This window comes from Heteronotia binoei, chromosome 13, assembly GCF_032191835.1.
Source record: "Heteronotia binoei isolate CCM8104 ecotype False Entrance Well chromosome 13, APGP_CSIRO_Hbin_v1, whole genome shotgun sequence".
NCBI classification, from domain to species: domain Eukaryota; kingdom Metazoa; phylum Chordata; class Lepidosauria; order Squamata; family Gekkonidae; genus Heteronotia; species Heteronotia binoei.
This window is the reverse complement of record NC_083235.1, coordinates 11,502,328-11,524,181: the sequence shown is the minus strand read 5'-3', so window position 1 is coordinate 11,524,181 and position 21,854 is coordinate 11,502,328. Positions and strand designations below refer to the sequence as shown.

Below are 21,854 nucleotides of genomic sequence, written 5' to 3'. Positions count from 1 at the left end.
GGCTCCATGTCCTATGGCAGCCATTTTGGGGTCTGGCTCCATGTCCTGTGGCAGCCATTTTGGGGTCAGGCTCCATGTCCTGTGGCAGTCATTTTGGGGTCTGTCTCTGTGACCTGTGGCAGCCATTTTGGAGCTGTGCCCACCACACAGTAGAGCAATTCCAAAGGTGCCTGCAGGCTCCCCAAACTGCTGGGGGGCAGCTGACCAAAACCCAAGAGCAAAGCTGGATCCCCATCTCCCCTTTCTTCTGACTGCTCTGTAGCTTTCACTGTGGTAGCCCATGCACCGCCCCACCCCCCAAAAAAATTCCGAACCACACTGACAGCTGTTTTGTACTCCATATTTTATTATCGCCATCGGAACAGAGCCGGCTTCTGCCGGCGTATAAGGCACTGTGAGAAGAGAAGGGGAAAGGGGGTGGGGATGAGTCGGGTGGCAATTTAGCACGTACAAAACGGCAGAGAAAGAGCGTCTTTGTTTGCATAGTTTGTCAAAAACCGGCACCGGGGTGGGCAGATTGGGAACAGCCTCCTTCCACTGTAAGAATCTTTTATTTCAACCCGGCTCGAACACTGGGGCAGGGCGCCCTCTGCCTTCTCCGTCCCCTTCCTCCCCCCACAACTGAAGAGTATTTTGTGCTTGTTGTTGGCGTACAGTGAATGGCAGGATTTGACAATGGGGCCACAAGTGGCTTTGGAAAAAATATCTTTACGGAACTCACAGATAACAGACGCTGCATTGATACAAATCAGCAACTTTTAAATTAACAGAGGGGAGGGCGGGGAGGGGGGAGAGAAATCGAAGTTGAACCCGCTTCCCTCGGTTATAAATGCATCCATGCGTCCTTTCTGCTGCCGCATGCTTAGACCTTTCCACCGCTGTTTCAAAACGGGGCGGCCCAAGTGCTTTTCGCCGTCAAGAGAAGGGCGTGCAAACCACGCCTGTTTGCATCGCGGCTTCGTCCAAACTGGTTTGGCTGGAGGTAGAGGGTCTGACCCGGAATGAAATCAAAGCGGGGGGGACAGTCTTGAATCAGGGACACACACTCCCACCTCTGTCTCTTCAGGGGATGGCAGAACAATTCTGCTGGAGGGGGGGAGAACAGGAACCCTGAGCTGCTAGTTATTCTTCTCCACGGTGGCGGGGAGGGGAGAAGCGGCAGCGGGTGGACAGTTTTCCTTTGTCCTCATTCTCCCCCGTCCCCATGGAAATGGTGCACGGCTCAGATCAAAACCAAAGCACGCAGCAGAACAAGATGGCGGAAAGGACTGCACACCTCTCCAAGCTGCGGAGAGCAGACAGCGTCCGCCCGCCCCAAACATTTCCCTGCAAGCAGAAAGCCGGCATGCCAAGAAGTAAGGCCGGAGTTCTAATTTTTAAAAAGTGACCCTCCTCTCCCCTATGATCTTCCTCCCTTTCTCGAAAGTGCCCGAGCGCAGCAGTCTGGGAAGCCGGGCAAGGAGTGAGATGGGGAAGACTCCCCGCCCCCCCTCCACCCCAGATGAAATTGACTGGAGACCTGCTTCTGTGCTCCTCGAAACATCTGGGGGGGTTGGCTCAGAGAGGAAAGCACAGCCGTAAAAGTCACGTCCCCTGAGCGGACCGGCTGAAGAAGTCTCGATTCTGACAGCCGGGATCCTTATCTGCACGGCTTTTTTTGTAGCAGGAGCTCCTTTGCATATTAGGCCACACCCCCTGCTTAGCCAATCCTCCGAGAGCTTACAGGGCTCTTAGCGCAGGGCCTATTGTAAGCTCCAGGAGGATTGGCTACATCAGGAGGGTGTGGCCTAATATGCAAAGGAGCTCCTGCTACAAAAAAAGCCCAATCTGTGCATGTGGCGACCGGATCGGGACATTGGTAGCTGTCCTGAGTAGCGGAGAAAGCAGGTGGGCGTGGTTCAGTGGGCAGAGGGAGGTTTGGGGAGAAATGAGAAGAGAGAAGTTTGGAAGGGAGAGGGGGGCTGAGGGACGCTCGGAGGCCTCGGGGGGAGAGAGAAGCAAGGGGAGGCTTTGGGGGAGAGGTTCACACGCTGTCCGTCCTGGAATAAGAAACCCCAAAGCATGCTGAAGAAGGAAAAGTTTTACTCGCTCTCCTGGGCGCTGGCAAGTGGGAGAGCTACCCTGGTGCCGTGTGGGTTTGGCTTGTGCCAAAACTGCCGCTCAACTTGCAGACTGACGTGAAATCTCTTTCTTGTGACGCCAAGATCTTATCGTGTCTCCGCGGGAAACGGTATGATAAGGGCCAGGCCGCAAAGCCTTTCTCTCTTTGCTCCGGGCATCCAAACGGACGCGGGATCAGTTGCTACCCTCGATGTCCGGACGCTTTGACTCTGTCTCGAGCAGCGCCGCATTTCGGTGCAACGTGTTTCTCCCCATCTAGGAAGGCGCACCCAGAGGGCCAGCAGGGTGTATTGGCTCTGGGGCAGGATATTCAGAATAAGGGTGCCCCAGGCCAGAAGCTGCGAGACAAGGCCTGGGAAGTTTTTCGGTTGTTGAGGCGAAGGCAGCGATGAAGAGTGGCTCAGTCGGCGGACTGACGCAATGGCTTGTCTCTGCTTGCGGCTCTGAGACTGCAAAATCGGCCAGGGATCCTGAGCCGGGCGGTCGAGAAGTCAGCAGGCCCTCAGCAGGGCTGGTGCTTGGGAGTCAGCGAGGTAGGCGACCGCCTGGGGCACCACCTGGCTACGGGGCTGGGGGCAGGTGCCCCCTCCTCGCTTGCTCCGAGGGAGCTGGCTGGGGAGCGGCTGCCTGCGTGCTTTTTCCTTCATTCCGATTCGAAACGAAGGAAAAAGCATGCGGGCGGCCACTGCCCAGCCGGCTCCTTTTGAATCAGGGGAGAGGAACGCTCGGCCCGCCCCTCTTCCCCCCCTTCAGAGGGAGCTGGCTGGACCAGTAGAGGTGCCGTTGTGATGACGTCACTTTTAGATGATGTCGTTGTGCCACGAGCGATTAGAGTCTTGGGGAGACGGGGGCGTGGGGTTCTGGCCTGGGTGGCAGAACCTCAAACGCTGGCTCTGGCCCTCAGCACCTTGGATGGATATTTCCCCAGAGTCTGGACAAAGGGGAGCAGTTCGTTTGTTGCCGAAAGGCCACCGTGCCCCTTTAACACCCCGCTGCTCAGAAGGGCAGTAGGAGGCTGAGCCCCAGCTCCCTGTGGGACCGGTCACTCTGCAGGGGACTCGAGCTGCAGGATTCTACCGGCACCAGTCTGAGCCACAGGCAACTACTGTTCCCCAGCTCCCCGGCTCAGCTAGTTTCAGAGTGGTTTCAACCTTTCCCCTTTTCCCCAGTTAGGGGAATGTGTAGAGAAGGCGGGGAGGGGGGAAAGAAGGGCATACCCGTGCAAAACAGGAGAGGAGAGACATCGGGGCACAGAATCAGGGCAGGGCTTGGGGCAAAACACCAAAGGTGGCATCCTGGGATTTAAACGTCTATGACGGCTACAGCTAATATACACTTCAAACATTCGCCAGCACATCGGGATACTTTGCGGGTCGGTTCTTTCACATGGGGGGGAATAAAACACAAACTAGCAGCAAGCCTCTCTCTCCTTTTTCTTCTTCTTTTCTAAAGAGAAAAGCTCCACAAGTGAGTCTACTTAAAAGACAGCTCATCTCCACTCCCCCCAAGCGGAAGCATCTATGTGCAGAAAAACACTGGCCTAGCAACGGTAAACGAGGGAGCGTCTCTTCCCAATCTCGGGAGAGCAAAAGGGGCCGTCTCTTTCCCGGCCCTGGTCGCAGCAATAAGTGCTAACGTGATGCATGGTCTAACTCGGTCCTTTCAGTCTCTCTTTGGCGGCTAAGTTATACCACTGCATCTCCACTGGCCGAAGGCTCATTTTTGATAAGGGATATCCACACCCTTGAAATTTGGTGAATGAAATTAAGCAGAAACATTCCTGAACCCCTTTTCTGTTTCTTGGCAAATGTGATCTACGGTGGCCGCGGATGTTGAACCTGCAACAAATGTGAGCAAAAAACTGTCGTCGAAAGAAACAACACCGCGGGCCGTTCTTATGCGGCCACCGCAGTCACTGTTTTGGCATGGAGGACTGTCTCGGTTGAAAACATGTGAAAATAGACAGTTGGGGGACAAGAAGCCGCGCAGGCCGGAATTTATATTCTCAAGAGCCCCTGTGCAAAAGCCTGCGTTAACCTCTACGAGTGATTTTCGAAAACATCGACCCTGAAGAAAAACCTTTTTCACAGCTTCTTTGCCACGGAAATCACCCCATGTAAACTTACAAGCAGGCCCTAAAATGATCGCTGCGGGATCCCTGCGTGTTGCAAAGGATGCAATTTAGGACACGCCGATCAGCCGTTGCGGGGCGTCAAACAATGCTGATGGGCCAAACCGCCTTTCGCTATGTGTCTGATGTTTCCACGAGATCTTGCCAGGCAGAGAAAGATTGGCAAGAGGAAACAACTTTAGACAGCTCGTTCCCCATCTTTTCGCTCTTGAAAGCTTTTGAGGACCCCCCCCCCCGCCCCAGGGAGGGGCGTCTCAAAGACAGCTGAAATCGACAGGCCTACTACGATATGCCTTTCTCCACCTGCTGCCTCGGCTGTTTGCCAAAGCACTACCTGGAAAAAGAGGTCTGAAACAAAAACTTCTGCAAACCGGCCACCCGGTTTTCGGTGTTGCGTAGCTCGTCGACAACCGTTGGCAGTCCGGATGTGACCAAAATGAATAAACGACAACTACAGGGAATGCTACGTTTGTGGCTTCGATTCATATCAAAGGTTGTGCGGTTGGTTTTTGCAAAGAAAGGCTGTTTGGTCCATCTGAAGCCTCCAGAGCGGAAAGGGCCGCTGCTGGAAGCTTGACCCTCCGCTACAAAAAACATCCGAGGATGTATATATTATCTCTATATATCGGACAGAGACTGGCAGTGAAGCAAGACAATTCACACAAGTACCCCAGCTGCAGAGCTTGGGGGTTACTTTCTCGGGATCTTCAGGCACTATTTAGCATGGGAGTTACCCTCCGCTCGGACTCCGGAAACGTTTCGAGGCAATGGGCCGACCGCTTCGTTCCTTCCAGCTCCGACCTGAGGCAAGTAACCAAAGGAGCTTACTAAGTGCGTGGGAAATGGGGGTCAGAAATCAGGAAGAGCCCAGCAGGGGGACTATGGCTCGTCGTTCTTTGGCTGGGATAGCAGCTTGCCCCTCCCGTGCGGCTCATCGACACAAGGGCCCAGACTCCTCGTCTTGAGTAGGTGGCCGAGCCGGGCTGGGAATGGGGAAGGGGATGCTTCAGGGTACACCCCGGTCTCAGACCTGTCCAGCTTCGGAGGCGGCAGCTTCGCCCAGGATCTGACAGAGTTCGCTGAACCGCTGCTGCATTTGGGGGACGCCGGCCAGCTGCTGCTCCAGGCGCTGCTTCTCCTCCCGCAGCGAGAGGCGGGCCACGGGGTCCAGCTTCTCGAAATGCCAGCCGCCCTCCCCGTCAAACTGCAGGATGTGTGTGTGGTACTTCCTGGAGGCGAGAAAGCAGACCCCATCCCTTAGGTCAGGTCTAGCATCAATGTCCCCTGTGGTGGATCAGCTGCCACTGACCCTCATCACGTCACTTGTCTGTACCCGTGCTCCCCTTTCACTTGTCTGCACCCGTGCTCCCAACTGCCCAGACTTACTGAGGAAGAAGAAAAGATTGGACTATATTCCACCCTTCACTCCCTGAAGAACTTTCAGAGCAGCTTACAATCTCCTCCCCCTCCCCCTCCCTACAACAGACACCTTGTGAGGTAGGTGGGGCTGAGAGAGCTCTGAGAGAACTGTGACTGGTCCCAGGTCACCCAGCAGGCTTCATGTGGAGGAGAATAATAGGTTTTATACCCCGCTTTTCACTACCTGAGGGCATCTCAGAGTGGCTTACAATCGCCTTCCCTTCCCCTCCCCACAACAAACAGCCTGTGAGGTAGGTGGGGCTGAGAGAGCTCTGGGATAACTGCTCTGAAGGAGTCTCAGAGTAGCTTACAATCTCCTTCCCCTTCCCCTCCTCACAACAGACACCCTGTGGGGTAGGTGGGGCTGAGAGAACTCTGAGAGAACTGCCCTTAAGTGAACAGCCCTGAGAGAACTTGCGACTGGCCCAAGGTCACCCAGCTGGCTGCACTGGGAGGCATGGGGAATCGAACTCGGTTCTCCTGGACTAGAGTTGCTCTTAACCAACACAGCGAACCGGAAGGGCATGTGGGCAGGGTGCAGTGGTTGCACTCCTGGTAGCAAAGGCAGCAGGCTCCGGGGGTGGAATTCTAGGAGGAGCTCCTTTGCATATAGGGCCGAACACCCCTGATGTAGCCAATCCTCCAAAAGCGTAACCTTAAGCTCTTGGAGGATTGGCTACATCAGGTGGGTGTGGCCTAATATGCAAAGGAGCTCCTCCTAGAATTCCACCCCTGGCAGCAGCAATCTCAGGTGCAGACGCTGGCCACTGCTGGCAGGGGAAAAGGTGCTTAGGCAGGGTGGGAGAGCTTGAAAATGGAAGAAGGAGGCACATGTAATTGTGGGGGACGGATGGAGGGACCTGGTGACGGGCAGTGCCCCAACACCCCCCAAAACCTGGCACAGGTCCCGCCTTGCGTCTTGGCCGAGGCTCGGCTCTGGGCTCGCAATTTCCCTTCCAACTCAAGCCCCCTTGCCCCTGACTTCTCCAGCTGCGGTGCGGCTCCTCGTCTCCCCCGAGTCCGGCCCTGTGCGTGGGCGGGGGTGGCACCCCCTGGCTACCGCCATGGATGGATCTTTCCGCTCAGCAGTCTCCGAGGGAGTCGAGAACAAAGCCAGCCTCAGTCTTCGGGGACCCTCGTGATCCCCTCCCCCCCCTCCAGCCACCCACGCAGCTTCCTGTTGGGGACGTGACTCCGAGCCTGGGACTGCAGCCAGGGCTGGCTGAGAGATCGTGGCCGGGAAAGGAAGTCTCTGCTTGGGGTGGGGAAGGAGGTCTGGAGGAAAGGGAGAGACTGAAGAAGAAGGCTGTAGATTTATACCCCACCCATCTCTTGGAATCAGGGTCTCGGAGCGGCTCATAATCGCCTTTATCTTCTTCTCCACAGCTGACACCCTGTGATGTAGGTGGGGCTGAGAAAGCTCTCCAAGAAGCTGCCCTTTCAAGGACAACCTCTGCCAGAGCAATGGCTGACCCAAGGCCATTCCAGCAGCTGCAAGTGGAGGAGTGACGAATCGAACCCGGTTCTCCCAGATAAGAGTCCGCACACTTAACCACTACACCACACTAACACTCTACACTACACTGGCTCTCGTAGGAGTTGTCCTTGAAAGGGCAGCTGCTGTGAGAGCCCTCTCAGTCCCACCCACCTCACAGGGTGTCTGTTGTGGGGGAGAGAAGATACAGGAGATTGTAAGCCGCTCTGAGTCTCTGATTCGGAGAGAAGGACAGGGTATAAATCTGCAGTCTTCTTCTTCTTCTTCCCCTGGAGAAAATGGATGTTTGGGAGGGTGGACTCTATGGTATTGTACCCTGCTGAGGGCCCTCCCCTCCACTCCCCAGCCTCCATCCCTGAATCTTTAAGATTTTCCCAGTCTGGATTTGACAACCCTACTCCCCATTTTGCCCCCCGCCCCTCCATGGGACGTGGCAACCCTACTCCATCTACTTTGGGGTCTCTGTTCAGGCAAGAAAGGACAAGACAGGAGATCCACAGTAGAGCGGCATCTGCTGGCCACAGAACATAATTGCGGCTTTTGCTTCTGGGACAGCAAAATATCGCCCCCTCCCAAAGTGGGAAGTTGCTGTGAAGAGGCAAAAGCCTGGGAAAGGGAGGGAATACGCAGGACGGGGGATTTAGGCAGTTCTCCCTTCCACAGGGCTTTTTTTTTTGAAGCAGGAACTCCTTTGCATATTAGGCCACACACCCCTGATGCAGCCAATCCTCCTGCAGCTGTCAGTAGGCCCTGTAAGAAGAGCACTGTAAGTTCCTGGAGGATTGGCTACATCAGGAGAGTGTAGCCCAGGGGTAGAATTCTAGCAGGAACTCCTTTGCATATTAGGCCACGCTCTCTGGTGTAGTCAATCCTCCTGGAGCTTACAGTAGGCCCTGTACTAGAAGCCCTGGAAGCTCTTGGAGGATTGGCTACATCAGGGGGTGTGACCTAATATGCAAAGGAGCCCCTGCTACAAAAGAAGCCCTGGCTAAAGCTATCGGGTGCCCTGTTGGAGCAGAGCAGATAAGAATGTTTCTCACCCCGGCGTCTTTATGGGGGGTGGTGTTGGCTGTCCCACCACATAGGGTATCCTTTCTGGCTCACTCCAGTTCCCAAAGTCCGCTCTCTGAAGGCTCCATCCCCAAATCTCACACAATTTCCAAACCAAAGTTGGCAACTCGAATGTCCCTCTGTGACGAGCGTCGCCAGACAACCATCGTAGGGTTGCCAATCCCCAGGTGGGGGCGGGGGATCCCCCGATTTGGAGGCCCTCCCCCCGCTTCAGGGTAATCAGAAAGCGAGGGGGGGGGGAATGTCTGCTGGGCATTCCGTTATTCCCTATGGAGACCGATTTCCATAGGGTATAATGGAGAACTAATCCATGGGTATTTGGGGTTCGGGGGGCAGGGGCTGAGGTAGAGACACCACATTTGCAGCATAGCATCTGATGACTCTCCTCAAAACACCCTTCAAGTTTTAAAAAGATTGGACCAGGAGGTCCAATTCTATGAGCCCCCGAAGAAGGTGCCCCTATCCATTATTTCCAATGGAGGGAAGGCATTTAAAAGTGCGGCCCCTTTAAATGTGATGGCCAGAATTCCCTTTGGAGTTCAATTAGGCTTGTCACACCCTTGCTCCTGGCTCCACCCCCAAAGTCCCCAGATATTTCTTGAATTGGACCTGGCAACCCTACGTCATTGGTTGGCTGTTCCACCACTTACAGTGACCTGGGTGGCATCGACTCAGGGTTGCCAGTTCCGAGTTGGGAGGTGGTGGATCCCCCGGTATGGAGTCTCTTCTCCCCCGCCCCGGAAACCTGGGGAAATTACCCGACCCCCGCAAACAGGCAAGAAACAAAAGCAAACCTGAAAGTACATCACCCAGAAGTGACATGAGGGTGTCAATAACAATGAGGGTGGGGGTATGTGTGCTAATTCTACCATAGAGTTTTGCCCACACACCAGAGTGTCACCCCCAACGTTCCTACGTCACCCAGAAGCGACATTAACACCTCGTGTTTCTTTCTTGCATCTTCCTTCCCTCCTGGCAAGGGTACCTCCCGTCGCCCACCCCCATGGCAGAGGAACCTGGCAACCCTACATCAACCAGAACCGGGGCCTTTTCCATCGTGGCCCCAGCTCTGCGGAAGGGGCTCCCTGAAGAGGCGGGGTTGACGGGGCTTCTGAGGGGGTTCGGATGGCAGGCGCCTTTTACAGGGGAGAAGATTTGGGGCCTGGTGTATTATTTTTAGTTCAAAACGAAAAATGTTTTGAGCTATTATTGCGAGCTGCCTTGAACCGTGAGGAAAAGGAGGCCTGCAAAAAGTTTAAAGAAAGCACGGCACTTACCATAAGGAAGGCCGGTGGGTGATGGAGAGCAACGCTATCCCGGCATCCTTTGCTGCCTGGAAGATCTTGCCTTCCACGTCGATGCTGACGGCGCTGGTGCATTCATCCAGGAGAGCGTACTTCGGCCTGGGGGAGAGAAGAGCAGGTCCAGGATGGTCAGCCCGCCACACAGCCCTCCGGAAAGGCAGGCCTTGTCACCCTCAACAGCCCACAGCCAGGGCAGCAGGAGAAGCAGAGGTCCAAGAGGGAAGGAGACCAGGGAGGGCGTGCGACAGGAATGCCCGCCCCTCCACACTGGGACTCACCTATGGTAGAACATCCGGGCCATCCCCATTCGCTGCTTCTCGCCGCCCGACAGAACATCCTTCCAATCGCTGACGGAGTCCCAGCCTGTCCGCCCCCACCAGGGAGATAAGAAGCGTCAGGGGTGGAATTCTAGCAGGAGCTCCTTTGCATACTAGGCCACACACCCCTGATGTAGCCAATCCTCCGAGAGCTGACAAGGCTTTTTTGTAAGCTCTCGGAAAATTGGCTACATCAGGGGGAATGTGGCCCAGTATGCAAAGGAGCTCCTTTAGAATTCCATCCTGGGTTGCCTCGGCGACAGCCTCCTCCTCACCTCTTATAGGGTTGCCAAGCCCAGGTTGGGAAATTCCAGGGGATTTAGGGGCGGAGCTTGGAGAAGGCAGGGTTTAAGGTGGGGGCGGGACCTCGGCGGGTTCTAATGCCGCAGAGTCCACCCTCCAAAGCGGTCATTTTCTCCAGGGGTGGGGGACTGATCTCTGCCATCTGAGAGCTGATGAAGGGAGCAGCGGCTCACGAAAGCTCCTCTCCCCTGCCACAAATGGTGTGAGTCCACGTGGGGCTAAGGGATCCTTGCTCTTTTTAAATCTGGAGATCGCGGAGAGATTGGCAACCCTGTTTTGCTTGCTTCCTTTCCTGTCTCCCTGAGAGTTCATTTCCCCTTCCTCTGTGTTCCCGAATCCAACCCTCCATTATCCCGCACCCACCTCCTTCCCGCTGCACGAGGTAATTGAGGTGGACGATATCCAGGATCCGCTCCAGGTCGGCCGTCGTCTTCCCTTTCCGGGCCATGTCTTCCGCGGTGTCGGGGTAGATGACCTGGTCCTGCAGGGTCCCCACCGACATGTATGGCCTATGGAGGGATGATGATGATGATTAATATTTCTTTATTTATATTCCACCCATTCCCCCATTTGGGGGCTCCGAGTGGAGTACAGAAAATAGAAATAAAATCGCAATGAAATCATAATAAAAGCAATTACAACATTCATCAAAGTGCAGCAAGATGATTCAGCAAAATGACATGACAGGAGAAGAAGAAGATATTGGATTTATATCCCGCCCTGCACTCCAAAGAGTCTCAGAGCAGCTCACTATCTCCTTTCCCTTTCTCCCCCACAACAGACACCCTGTGAGGTAGATGAAGATACTGGATTTATATCCTGCCCTCCACTCCGAAGAGTCTCAGAGCGGCTCACAATCTCCTTCCCCTTTCTCCCCCACAACAGACACCCTGTGAGGTAGATGAAGATATTGGATTTATATCCTGCCCTCCACTCCGAAGAGTCTCAGAGCGGCTCACAATCTCCTTTCCCTTCCTCCCCCACAACAGACACCCTGTGAGGTAGATGAAGATATTGGATTTATATCCCGCCCTCCACTCCAAAGAGTCTCAGAGCGGCTCACAATCTCCTTTCCCTTCCTCCCCCACAAAAGATACCCTGTGAGGTAGACGAAGATATTGGATTTATATCCCGCCCTCCACTCCAAAGAGTCTCAGAGCGGCTCACAATCTCTTTTCCCTTCCTCCCCCACAAAAGATACCCTGTGAGGTAGACGAAGATATTGGATTTATATCCCGCCCTCCACTCCAAAGAGTCTCAGAGCGGCTCACAATCTCCTTTCCCTTCCTCCCCCACAAAAGATACCCTGTGAGGTAGACGAAGATATTGGATTTATATCCCGCCCTCCACTCCAAAGAGTCTCAGAGCGGCTCACAATCTCCTTTCCCTTCCTCCCCCACAAAAGATACCCTGTGAGGTAGACGAAGATATTGGATTTATATCCCGCCCTCCACTCCAAAGAGTCTCAGAGCGGCTCACAATCTCCTTTCCCTTCCTCCCCCACAAAAGATACCCTGTGAGGTAGACGAAGATATTGGATTTATATCCCGCCCTCCACTCCAAAGAGTCTCAGAGCGGCTCACAATCTCCTTTCCCTTCCTCCCCCACAAAAGATACCCTGTGAGGTAGACGAAGATATTGGATTTATATCCCGCCCTCCACTCCAAAGAGTCTCAGAGCGGCTCACAATCTCCTTTCCCTTCCTCCCCCACAAAAGATACCCTGTGAGGTAGACGAAGATATTGGATTTATATCCCGCCCTCCACTCTGAAGAGTCTCAGAGCGGCTCACAATCTCCTTTCCCTTCCTCCCCCACAACAGACACCCTGTGAGGTAGACGAAGATATTGGATTTATATCCCGCCCTCCACTCTGAAGAGTCTCAGAGCGGCTCACAATCTCCTTTCCCTTCCTCCCCCACAACAGACACCTTGTGAGGTAGATGAAGATATTGGATTTATATCCCGCCCTCCACTCCAAAGAGTCTCAGAGCAGCTCACAATCTCCTTTCCCTTCCTCCCCCACAAAAGATACCCTGTGAGGTAGACGAAGATATTGGATTTATATCCCACCCGCCACTCCAAAGAGTCTCAGAGCGGCTCACAATCTCCTTTCCCTTCCTCCCCCACAACAGATACCCTGTGAGGTAGACGAAGATATTGGATTTATATCCCGCCCTCCACTCCGAAGAGTCTCAGAGCTATGGCTGACCCAAGGCCATGCCAGCAGGTGCAAGTGGAGGAGTGGGGAATCAAACCCGGTTCTCCCAGATAAGAGTCCGCACACTTAACCACTACATCAAACTGTCTCTCCAGCAAGGTGAGAGCTTATACAGCAAAGTGGTACAGCACAAAATAGTACCGCAATACGGCATCACAGTACAGCAGTGCAGCAGAGCAGTAGAGGGGGATCGATAAATAGATGCTCGCTGCCTCAGCCAAAGACCTGGTGGAACAGCTCCGTTTTGGAGGCCCTGCGAAAGGCCAACAAGCCAGGTAGGGCCCGGATCTCCATAGGGAGCTGATTCCACCAGGTCGGGGCCAGGACCGAGAAAGTCCTGGCCCTGGTAGAGGCAAGACAGGCATCTCTTGTGCTGGGGACTATCAGAAGATCTTGGGAGACCGAACGAAGCGACCTCCGGGGCGTATATGGGAGGAGACAGTCCCGTAGGTACGTTGGTCCCAGGCCGCGCAAGGCCTTAAAAGTCAAAACTAACAAAGATTTCAGGTTTTCACGGCTGGTAACATCATTAGGGTTTGTAGAATCTTTTGGGATCAAGTGCCGTGTTCTACTGGAGAAAGTTTTCCTTCCAGACGTTTCGTTCTCAGCTGCGGAGAACATCCGCCACTGCAACGCCACTGAGGATGTTCCCCGCAGCTGAGAACGAAACGTCTGGAAGGAAAACCTTCTCCAGTAGAACACGGCACTTGATCCCGAAAGATTCTACAAACCCTCAAAACTAACACCTTGAAACGGATCCGGTACTCTATAGGCAGCCAGTGCAGGTCACGGAGCACTGGCCGCATGCTCACCCGTAGAGGTGATGCAGTCAGCAGGCAAGCTGCCGCATTCTGCACCCGCGCTGCTGTTTCTGGATCAGTTTCAGGGGTAGGCCAGCATACAGCGAGTTACAGGAGTCCAGCCTGGAAGTCACCATTGCATGGGTCACTGTAGCCAGGTCTTTGGGGGGGGGGGCATAGGTATGATGCCCGACAGGACAATTCAGAACATCGCCTGGCGTTCATAATGTCTCAAGGACTCTCTGACTGCCGGTTCAAGAACCAAAGTGCTCTAATCAAACAAGATTCCTTTCCTTGCAACACTCCCAAACCCTGGCCCCACACTGTACCTCTGGGGGATGTAGAACATACGATGGGGGGGCGGCTTGTAGAGGACGCCTTCGTACGTCGGCCACAGCCCCCCCAGGATCCGGAACAGGGAGCTCTTCCCGCAGCCGTTGGGGCCGGTGATCAGTAAGTGCATGCCTTCCTCCACCTGCAAGGGGCGACGGGGAGCAGAAACGGAGAATTGGTCTTGACCTTGACTCTTATAACTCCTCCCTTCGATCAACCTCTGTGCGGTCCCCCCCCCCTCCCCGAAAAAGCCTGAAAAAGCAGAACAGGTGTTTGTATTAACTATTGGCCAGGTCGTCTGGCGAGCTGCCAGGACACTGTGCTCTTTCAGGACACGGGCAGAGACCGCCAGGCCACGTCGAGAGATGCGTTATCTCTCCCAACTCGTTCCTGCGCTCCGGCTGGATTCCCAGATATGCATTTTGGAATCGTTCTACGTAAAAGATAACGGCCAGCTGGCAGCGAGCGAAGCCTTATCAGACCCCTTTCCCTTCGGCCTCTCCCACCTAGCCTTGAAACCAGCAAAGTCAGCAACGGCGGGGACTCTCGACCCCATTGGCTGGGTGCGCTACTTATCTCCCGCTCCTCTGAATTCTGACCTGCAGATTGCTCTCTAGCCTGGCTCCCTGCCTCCCTTTCAGCTCCCTGCTGAATCTGGGGAAAAAGGACCCAGTAGGATACAGACTTAGAGTTTGGGCTGAGACGGATGGAATCACGAACGGAGCACATGAAGAGTACAAATATTTTGCTTATAGTACGGATCACACAGACAGTGTTCCCTCTAAATGGAGTTAGCGTGAGCTAGCTCACATATTTTTAGCCTCCAGCTCACATATTTTTGTCTTAGCTCAGAAAAAATGAGCCCGGAGCAAACTAATTTATGCAGGAGCTCACAACTTTAATGCCAGGAGCTCACAAAGTAGAATTTTTGCTCACAAGACTCTGCATCTGTCATGATCCTGGGCCTAGCGAAGCCTGCAGGCCCCAGGGAAGCCTGCTTTGGAGTACTCGGAAGAGCCTACATTTCCCAGGATCCCCTCTGTCCCTCTGATTGGGTGGCAAGGGTTTTCGAGGGAAACTGGCCCAGAGAGGGGTGCGGCCTGGGAGAAGATAAAAGGGCGAAACCCAGGAAGGGGGTGGTCTTTTCCTAGGAGGCAGAGCTGAGGAAGAGCTGCTGCCAGGAAGAGACCCTTGCCCTATGAGGAAGGGTGAGTAGGCCCAGGTCTGACTGACAATTTAGGGACTGTATAGATAGACGCGTTAGGGCATTTGGTTAATTTTCCCTTCACCCCTTTTACTAGGGTTGCCAATTCCCAGGTGGGGGCAGGGGATCCCCCGGGTTGGAGGCCCTCCCCCCGCTTCAGGGTCGTCAGAAAGCAGGGGGAGGGGGGAAAACTTCTGCTGGGAACTCTATTATTCCCTATGGAGATTTATTCCCATAGAAAATCACGGAGAATTGATCTGCAGGTACCTGGGGCTCTGGGGGGGCTGTTTTTTGAGGTAGAGGCACCAAATTTTCAGCACAGCATCTACTGCCTCTCCCCAAAATATCCACCAAGTTTCAAAATGACTGAACCAGGGGGTGCAATTCTATGAGCCCCAAAAGAAGGTGCCCCTGTCCATTATTTCCTGTGGAAGGAAGGCATTGAAAAGGTGTGCCGTCCCTTTAAATGTGATGGCCAGAAACTCCCTTTGGAGTTCAATGATGCTTGTCACAGCCTTGATCTTGGCTCCACCCCTAATGTCTCCTGGCTCCACCCCCAAAGTCTCCTGGCTCCACCCCCAAAGCACCCAGATATTTCTTAAATTGGACTTGGCAACCCTACCTTTTACTGTTTTATGCACCTTGTTTGTTATATTGCGCTGACCTTTTAAATAAACAAACCCCCCCCCCCCTTGTTATCTCTGCCTGGTCCTTGTGCTCATAATTTGGCCTAAGCTAAGGGAAGCCTGAAGGGCTTGGGAGGGGATTCTGGGCCTTCTCAAGGGAGACCCTTAACCTAGAGTGGTGGCAGTAATTGGAAAGACCCCCCGAGTCGTGACAGCATCTTAGACGGAACACTGGCCACAGGGCTTTTGTTATATCAGGAACTCCTTTGCACCTTAGGCCACACACCCCTGATGTAGCCAATCCTCCTGGAGCTTACACGAGGCCCTGTAAGAAGAGCCCTGCAAGCTCTTGGAGGATTGGCTACATCAGGGGGTGTGGCCTAAGATGCAAAGGAGTTCCTGCTACAAAAAAAAAGCCCTGACGGGTCATGACCTTTTTGTGCCTCTGAGCACCTCTGGAATTCTGTCACACACGGTGGGCACAGCCACCAAACGGCTGCCACAGCTTTCCTTCAGTCACAACTTAAAGATCCTTGGTGGAAACTGCTGCGAGCCACATTTTGAAATACCTGCACAGCCCGCCGAATCTCTAATAGCCGTTCAGAAGCCTTGGTGTGCAAATGCTCCACTTGGTCCTGCCCACTTCCTAAAAACATTTGGCAGGCACAGGGAAAGGTGGCGGTGGGAGTTACGGTGCCCTCAAGTACCACATTGGGAGCCCCTGGACTTATATGGTTGCTGACTGACATCATCCCCCTACCTCTGCACACACCCCCAAGTTTCCTCTCATGCCAATTGCAGCAGCTTGATTGATGGAAATATAAGAACATAAGAGAAGCCATGTTGGATCAGGCCAGTGGCCCATCCAGTCCAACACTCTGTGTCACGCAGTGGCCAAAAAACCACAGATGCCATCAAGAGGTCCACCAGTGGGGCTAGAAGCCCTTCCACTGTGCCCCCCCAAGCACAATACAGGGCATCACTGCCTCAGACATAAGAACATAAGAGAAACCATGTTGGATCAGGCCAATAGCCCATCCAGTCCAACACTCTGTCACACAGTGGCCAAAAAACCACAGATGCCATCAGGAGGTCCACCAGTGGGGCTAGAAGCCCTTCTACTGTGCCTCCCAAAGCACAAGAATACAGAGCATCACTGCCCCAGACATAAGAAAAGCCATGTTAGACAGGCCACTGGCCCATCCGTGTCACACAGTGGCCAAAAAAACACAGATGCCATCAGGAGGTTCACCAGTGGGTCCACCAGGACACTAGAAGCCCTCCCACTGTTGCCCACCCCCCAAGCACCAAGCATCACTGCCCCACACAGAGAGTTCCATGAATACCCTGTGGCTAATAGCCACTGATAGACCTCTGCTCCATAGGTTGATCCATATGCCTCGACAACCTTGTCACAGCCTGGAATTCCCCGCTGCCGAAGCCACCGTTGAAGGCCCCTTTGAAAGGATGACTAGTCACGTGTTATCCACTTGCCGTGAGTGACCGCGGCGTGTTCCCTGCCCCTCTGAGGCTCTAGGAGGAACTGCTTCCAGGTCTGAGGGCGGGATTCCCTGACTTCAAGGTTCCCTGAGCTTCCAGCACAGTGTTACACCCCGTGGTTTTTCCGGCTTGAGAGCCGTTTTCTCTTTCCGTCCCATGACCGCTCACCCGGATATTGAGGCTGCTGACCACCACGTCTCCCGTTGGGGTGATGATGGGGATGTTTTCGCAGATGATCCCTTGTTCGACGTCGACCACCCGCCCTGTAAAAAGGAGGGCAGAGACTGGGTGTTAAACACTGCAACAAAACCAGTGTTTGCTAGAGCTCCCAAGTTCCCCCCGGGGGCGGGGGATCCCCCGGTTTCACAGGCCCCAACCTGCCGGCAGGGAAGAGGCCACCAGAGGGATCCCCCCCCCAAGGAGTCCATCACCACAAGGCACGATGACGTCACCCAGAAATGATGTTAGAATCATGGAAGGGCCCTCCAGGACCATGTAGTCCAACCCCCTGCACAATGCAGGAAACTCACAAGCGCCTCCCCCTAAATTCACAGGATCTTCATTGCTGTCAGATGGCCATCTAACCTCTGTTGAAAAACCTCCAAAAAAAGAGAGCCCACCACCTCCCAAGGAAGCCTGTTCCTCTGAGAAACCGCTTGAACAGTCAGGAAGTTCTTCCTAATGTTGAACCAGAAACTCTTCTGATTTAATTTCAACCCACTGGTTCTGCTCCAACCTTCTGGGGCCACAGAAAACAATTCCACACCATCCTCTATAGGACAGCCCTTCAAGTACTTGAAGATAATGATCTTATCAGTTCGTCCCTGGATAAGATCTCCAGGCATCTGAGCCATCCCTGGCTGGCATAATTCCCAGCCCCTCCCTGCGATTATCAGAAGCAGCCAACGTTTTGTGGAGTGGGCACTGCGAATGCACTTAGCTTGCGTCATTCACAATACCTGGTTTTTCGTGGCGCAGAAGTTGCCTCCTTCTGGTACGGAGCCTGCACAACCCCTAGTTCTGCCAAGCGCGCCAGTCGCCACGCTGTTCCCGGCTTTGTTTGCTGACTGTGTTAGGATTTGCAGTTAAGAAACAAAGGAGGGAGAAGGAATCGTGGGCGCAGTTGGGGAAACTTGCGACCAAACCTGGGGACAACGTATTGCTAGGGATGCCAACTTCCAAGCAGGGCTTGGAGCAGTGTTCCCTCTAAGCTGAGTTGGTGTGATAGGCAGGGGATCCCCCGTTTTTACAGGCTTCCCCCCCACCCCCAGCCAGCTGGCCGATGGGGGAAGCCCCGCCCCCACAGTCACCACGTAGTTTTAGATAGGGTTGCCAAGTCCAATTCAAGAAATATCTGGGGACTCTGGGAGTGGAGTCAGGAGACTTTGGGGGTGGAGCCAGGAGACATTAGGGGTGGAGCCAAGATCAAGGCTGTGACAAGCATAATAGAACTCCAAAGGCCATCACATTTAAAGGGACGGCACACCTTTCCAATTCCTTCCTTCCATAGGAAATAATGAAGGATAGGGGCACCTTCTTTTGGGGCTCATAGAATTGGACCCCCTGGTCCAATCGTTTTGAAACTTGGGGGATAATTTGGGAGAGGCACTAGATGCTATACTGAAAATTTGGTGCCTCTACCCCAAAAAACAGCCCCCCCAGAGCCCCAGATACCCGTGGATCAATTCTCCATGATTTTCTACGGGAATAAATCTCCACAGGGAATAACAGAGTTCCCAGCAGACATTTCCCTCCCCTCCCCCCGCTTTCTGACGACCCTGAAGCGGGGGGAGGGTCTCCAAACCGGGGGATCCCCTGCCCCCACCTGGGGATTGGCAACCCTAGTTTTAGAGCTCCTGAAGGTTTAGAAACCTGCAAACAGGTCCATTTTTTAAATGCGTGCCTTTAAGGCTGAGCAGGAAACAGGAAACAGGAAGGGCTTCATGGGAAAGGGTCAGTAACAGTTTTGTCGGAGAACGGCCCTTCCTTTGTTTTCCTTTCGTTTTCAGAGCAAGTAAAGTTCTGCAGGAACAAGACCCAAGATTTGTGTGCGAGAGAGAGGGAGGGAGGGGGCAGAAGATTCCCTGGTTTGGAGGCCCTCCCCCCGCTTTAGAAAGCGGGGGGGGGAGGGAAATGTCTACTGGGCACTCTATTATTCCCTATGGAGAACGATTCCCATAGGGAATAATGGGGAATTGATCCGCGGGTATTGGGGGCTCTGGGGGGGCTATTTTTTGAGGTAGAGGCACCAAATGTTTAGTATAGCATCTAGTGCCTCTCCCCAAAATACCCCCCAAGTTTCAAAACGATTGGACCAGGAGGTCCAATTCTATGAGCCTCCAAAGATGGTGCCCCTATCCTTCATTATTTCCTTCCATAGGCATTTGAAAAGGTGTGCTGTCCCTTTAAATCTGATGGCCAGAACTCCCTTTGGAGTCCAATTATGCTTGTCACATCCTTGTTCCTGGCTTCACCCCCAAAGTCTCCTGGCTCCGCCCCCAAAGTCCACAGATTTTTCTTGAATTGGACTTGGCAATCCTATGGTGTGAGCTAGCTCACAGGTTTTGGCTTAGCTCTGGAAAAATGGCCCCGGCGCAAGCTAATTTATGCAGCAGCTCACAACTTTAGTGCCTGCGGCTCACAAAGTAGAACTGTTGCTCACAAGACTCCCAGCTTCGAGGGAGTATTGGCCTGAAGATCTCCTGGAATTATAGCTGATCTCCAGGTGACAGAGACGGGTTACCCTGGAGAAAATGGCTGCTTTGGGCCCTAGGGCATTATACCACTCCGAGGTCCCTTTCCAGGCTCTATCCCCAAATTTTCACAAATTTCCCAACCTGGTGTCGGCAACCCTATGTATTGCTTAGTTAGGCTTGAGGCCTAGAACCACAAGCTCTGGTAACCACGGCAACAACCAAGTACAGACCGCAAGGAACTGCTGTAATGGAGACTTCCACAGAGAGACGGACCTCCAAGTCAAGTGAAGACCAGGACAGAAGGGGTGTTTGTGTGTGTGTGTTTTTGCGTGCGTGTGTGTGCATGGCCATTGGTGACACTGAAAGAAGAGACCGTCCGCTGTCCAGTCACAGAACGAGAACTGACATTGTCAGCGGGGCCTGAAAATCAGAGCGACGTTGGGTTCCTCCGACGCGGCAAACACCAGTGAACAAGTCACCTTCCCACACGACCAGGAAATGTTACACCAGCCTAATTTACACGAAAAAGCAATTAGCGGCCCGCCTGCCCTCTGCAATTGGGCACGTGGCGCAGGGGAGTGGTGTTGCCAAACACAGTTTGGAAAATTCCTGGAAATTTGGGGGCAGGGCCTTGAAAAAACAAAAGGTCAGGGGTTGGAGAATGGAGTTCAGAGGGAATGTGATGCCGCTCTAGGACCTGTGTTTCTCCTTGACTCTACTGTAAACCATAAAGTCTGCCTTCCAAAGCTGCCATTTCCTGCAAGGGGAGGGACGGTGGCTCAGTGGTAGAGCATCTGCTTGGGAAGCAGAAGGTCCCATGTTCAATCCCTGAAATCTCTAAAAAAAAAAAGGGTCCAGGCAAATAGGTGTGAAAAACCTCAGCTTGAGACCCTGGAGAGCCGCTGCCAGTCTGAGTAGACAATACTGACTTTGATAGACCAAGGGTCTGATTCAGTGGAAGGCAGCTTCATATGTTCAAGGGAAGTGATCTATGTAGACGGGACGGCAGCGATTTGGTGACTGAGAACATTAGTTTGCTCTAGGGCTATTTTTCCGAAGCTAAGACAAAAATGTGACCCGGAGGCTAAAAAACTGTGAGCTAGCTCACACTCAGAGGGAACAATAAGGTTGCCAATCTCCAGGTGGGGGCAAGGGATTCCCCAATCTGGAGGCCCTCCCCCCACTTCAGGGTCATCTGAAAGGGGCGGGAGGGAAGGGAAATGTCTGCTGGGCACTCTATGATTCCCTATGGAGACCGATTCCCAAGGTATAATGGAGAATTGATCTGTGGGTATCTGGGGCTTGGTGGGGTGTGAGTGGGTAGGTGTTTGTTTTTCAAAGTAGATGCACCAAATTTACAGCATAGCATCCGGTGCCTCTCCTCAAAACACCCTCCAAGTTTCAAAAGGATTGGACCAGGGGGTCTAATTCTATGAGCCCCCAAAGAAGATGTCCCTATCCTATTTCCGATGGAGGGAAGGCATTTAAAAGATGCGTTCTTTAAATGTGATGGCCAGAACTCCCTTTGGAGTTCAATTGCGCTTGTCACAACCTTGCTCCTGGCTCCACCCCCAAAGTCTCTTGGCACCACCCCCAAAGTCCCCAGATATTTCTTGGACTTAGCATCCCTACCCTGACACCAGTTATCTTATGCCAGTTTTGAAGCTGGGGACATGGGGAAGGGTGGGGAAGGGAGGGACGCGGAGGCTGGAGAGTGGGCAAACTAGGTGTTGTCTAGGGGGGAGGCTGAATGTGGTGCCCCTACCTTGCCGGCACCCTAGGCAACCACCTAGTTTGCCCAGTGGGCAAGCTGGCCCTGTGTCCGACCCCTCCTGCAGAAAGGTAAGAGAGATAAAAGTCCACACACCCTCCAAAATTTCGTATCGCTCCAGGTACCAATTCACGTCAAATCACTGCTTGTCCCCAAAAGGTGACACCAACAATCACGTCCAATCACTGCTTGTCCCCAAAAGGTGACAACAACAATGCCCTCCAGGAAATTAACCCGGGAAACATATTTGGAAGTCTGCCACGCCAACAAGCCTCTCCCACAAAAAAGGAACAACAAGAGGTTCTCAGGAACACTTGGAAACACTTGTATCCGTCACAGGGAACACAGCAAGTCATTTTGTTCTTAGACATCTTGGGGGGGGGTGTTTCTTCTGTAAATACAAATTCACCACTTTAGTGGCGCTTGCTTGCTTGTTTGCCTGTCTGCTTGCTGGCTTGCTGAGTCGTCCATCTATCTCTTCTCTGAACACCCCTTACATGTTTAAATTAAGCCTCTGAGAACCTCATGCCCTCCTTTTAACCTA

The 21,854-nt window shown here is 53.4% G+C and overlaps 1 protein-coding gene across 1 annotated transcript in view; it reads right to left on the bottom strand.

Moving 5' to 3' along the window:
* Positions 1-4,716: 4,716 nt before the first annotated feature.
* ABCD1 (ATP binding cassette subfamily D member 1) overlaps positions 4,717-21,854 on the bottom strand; it is a 43,459-nt gene continuing 26,321 nt past the window's right edge. The window contains exons 5-10 of the mRNA XM_060252486.1: positions 17,012-17,106; positions 13,510-13,655; positions 10,525-10,670; positions 9,820-9,904; positions 9,515-9,640; positions 4,717-5,481 (exon numbers count right to left, since the gene is read on the bottom strand). Coding sequence (XP_060108469.1) covers positions 5,277-5,481; positions 9,515-9,640; positions 9,820-9,904; positions 10,525-10,670; positions 13,510-13,655; positions 17,012-17,106 — 803 coding nt within the window. The 3' untranslated portion in view covers positions 4,717-5,276. The remainder of the gene's footprint in view (positions 5,482-9,514; positions 9,641-9,819; positions 9,905-10,524; positions 10,671-13,509; positions 13,656-17,011; positions 17,107-21,854) is intronic.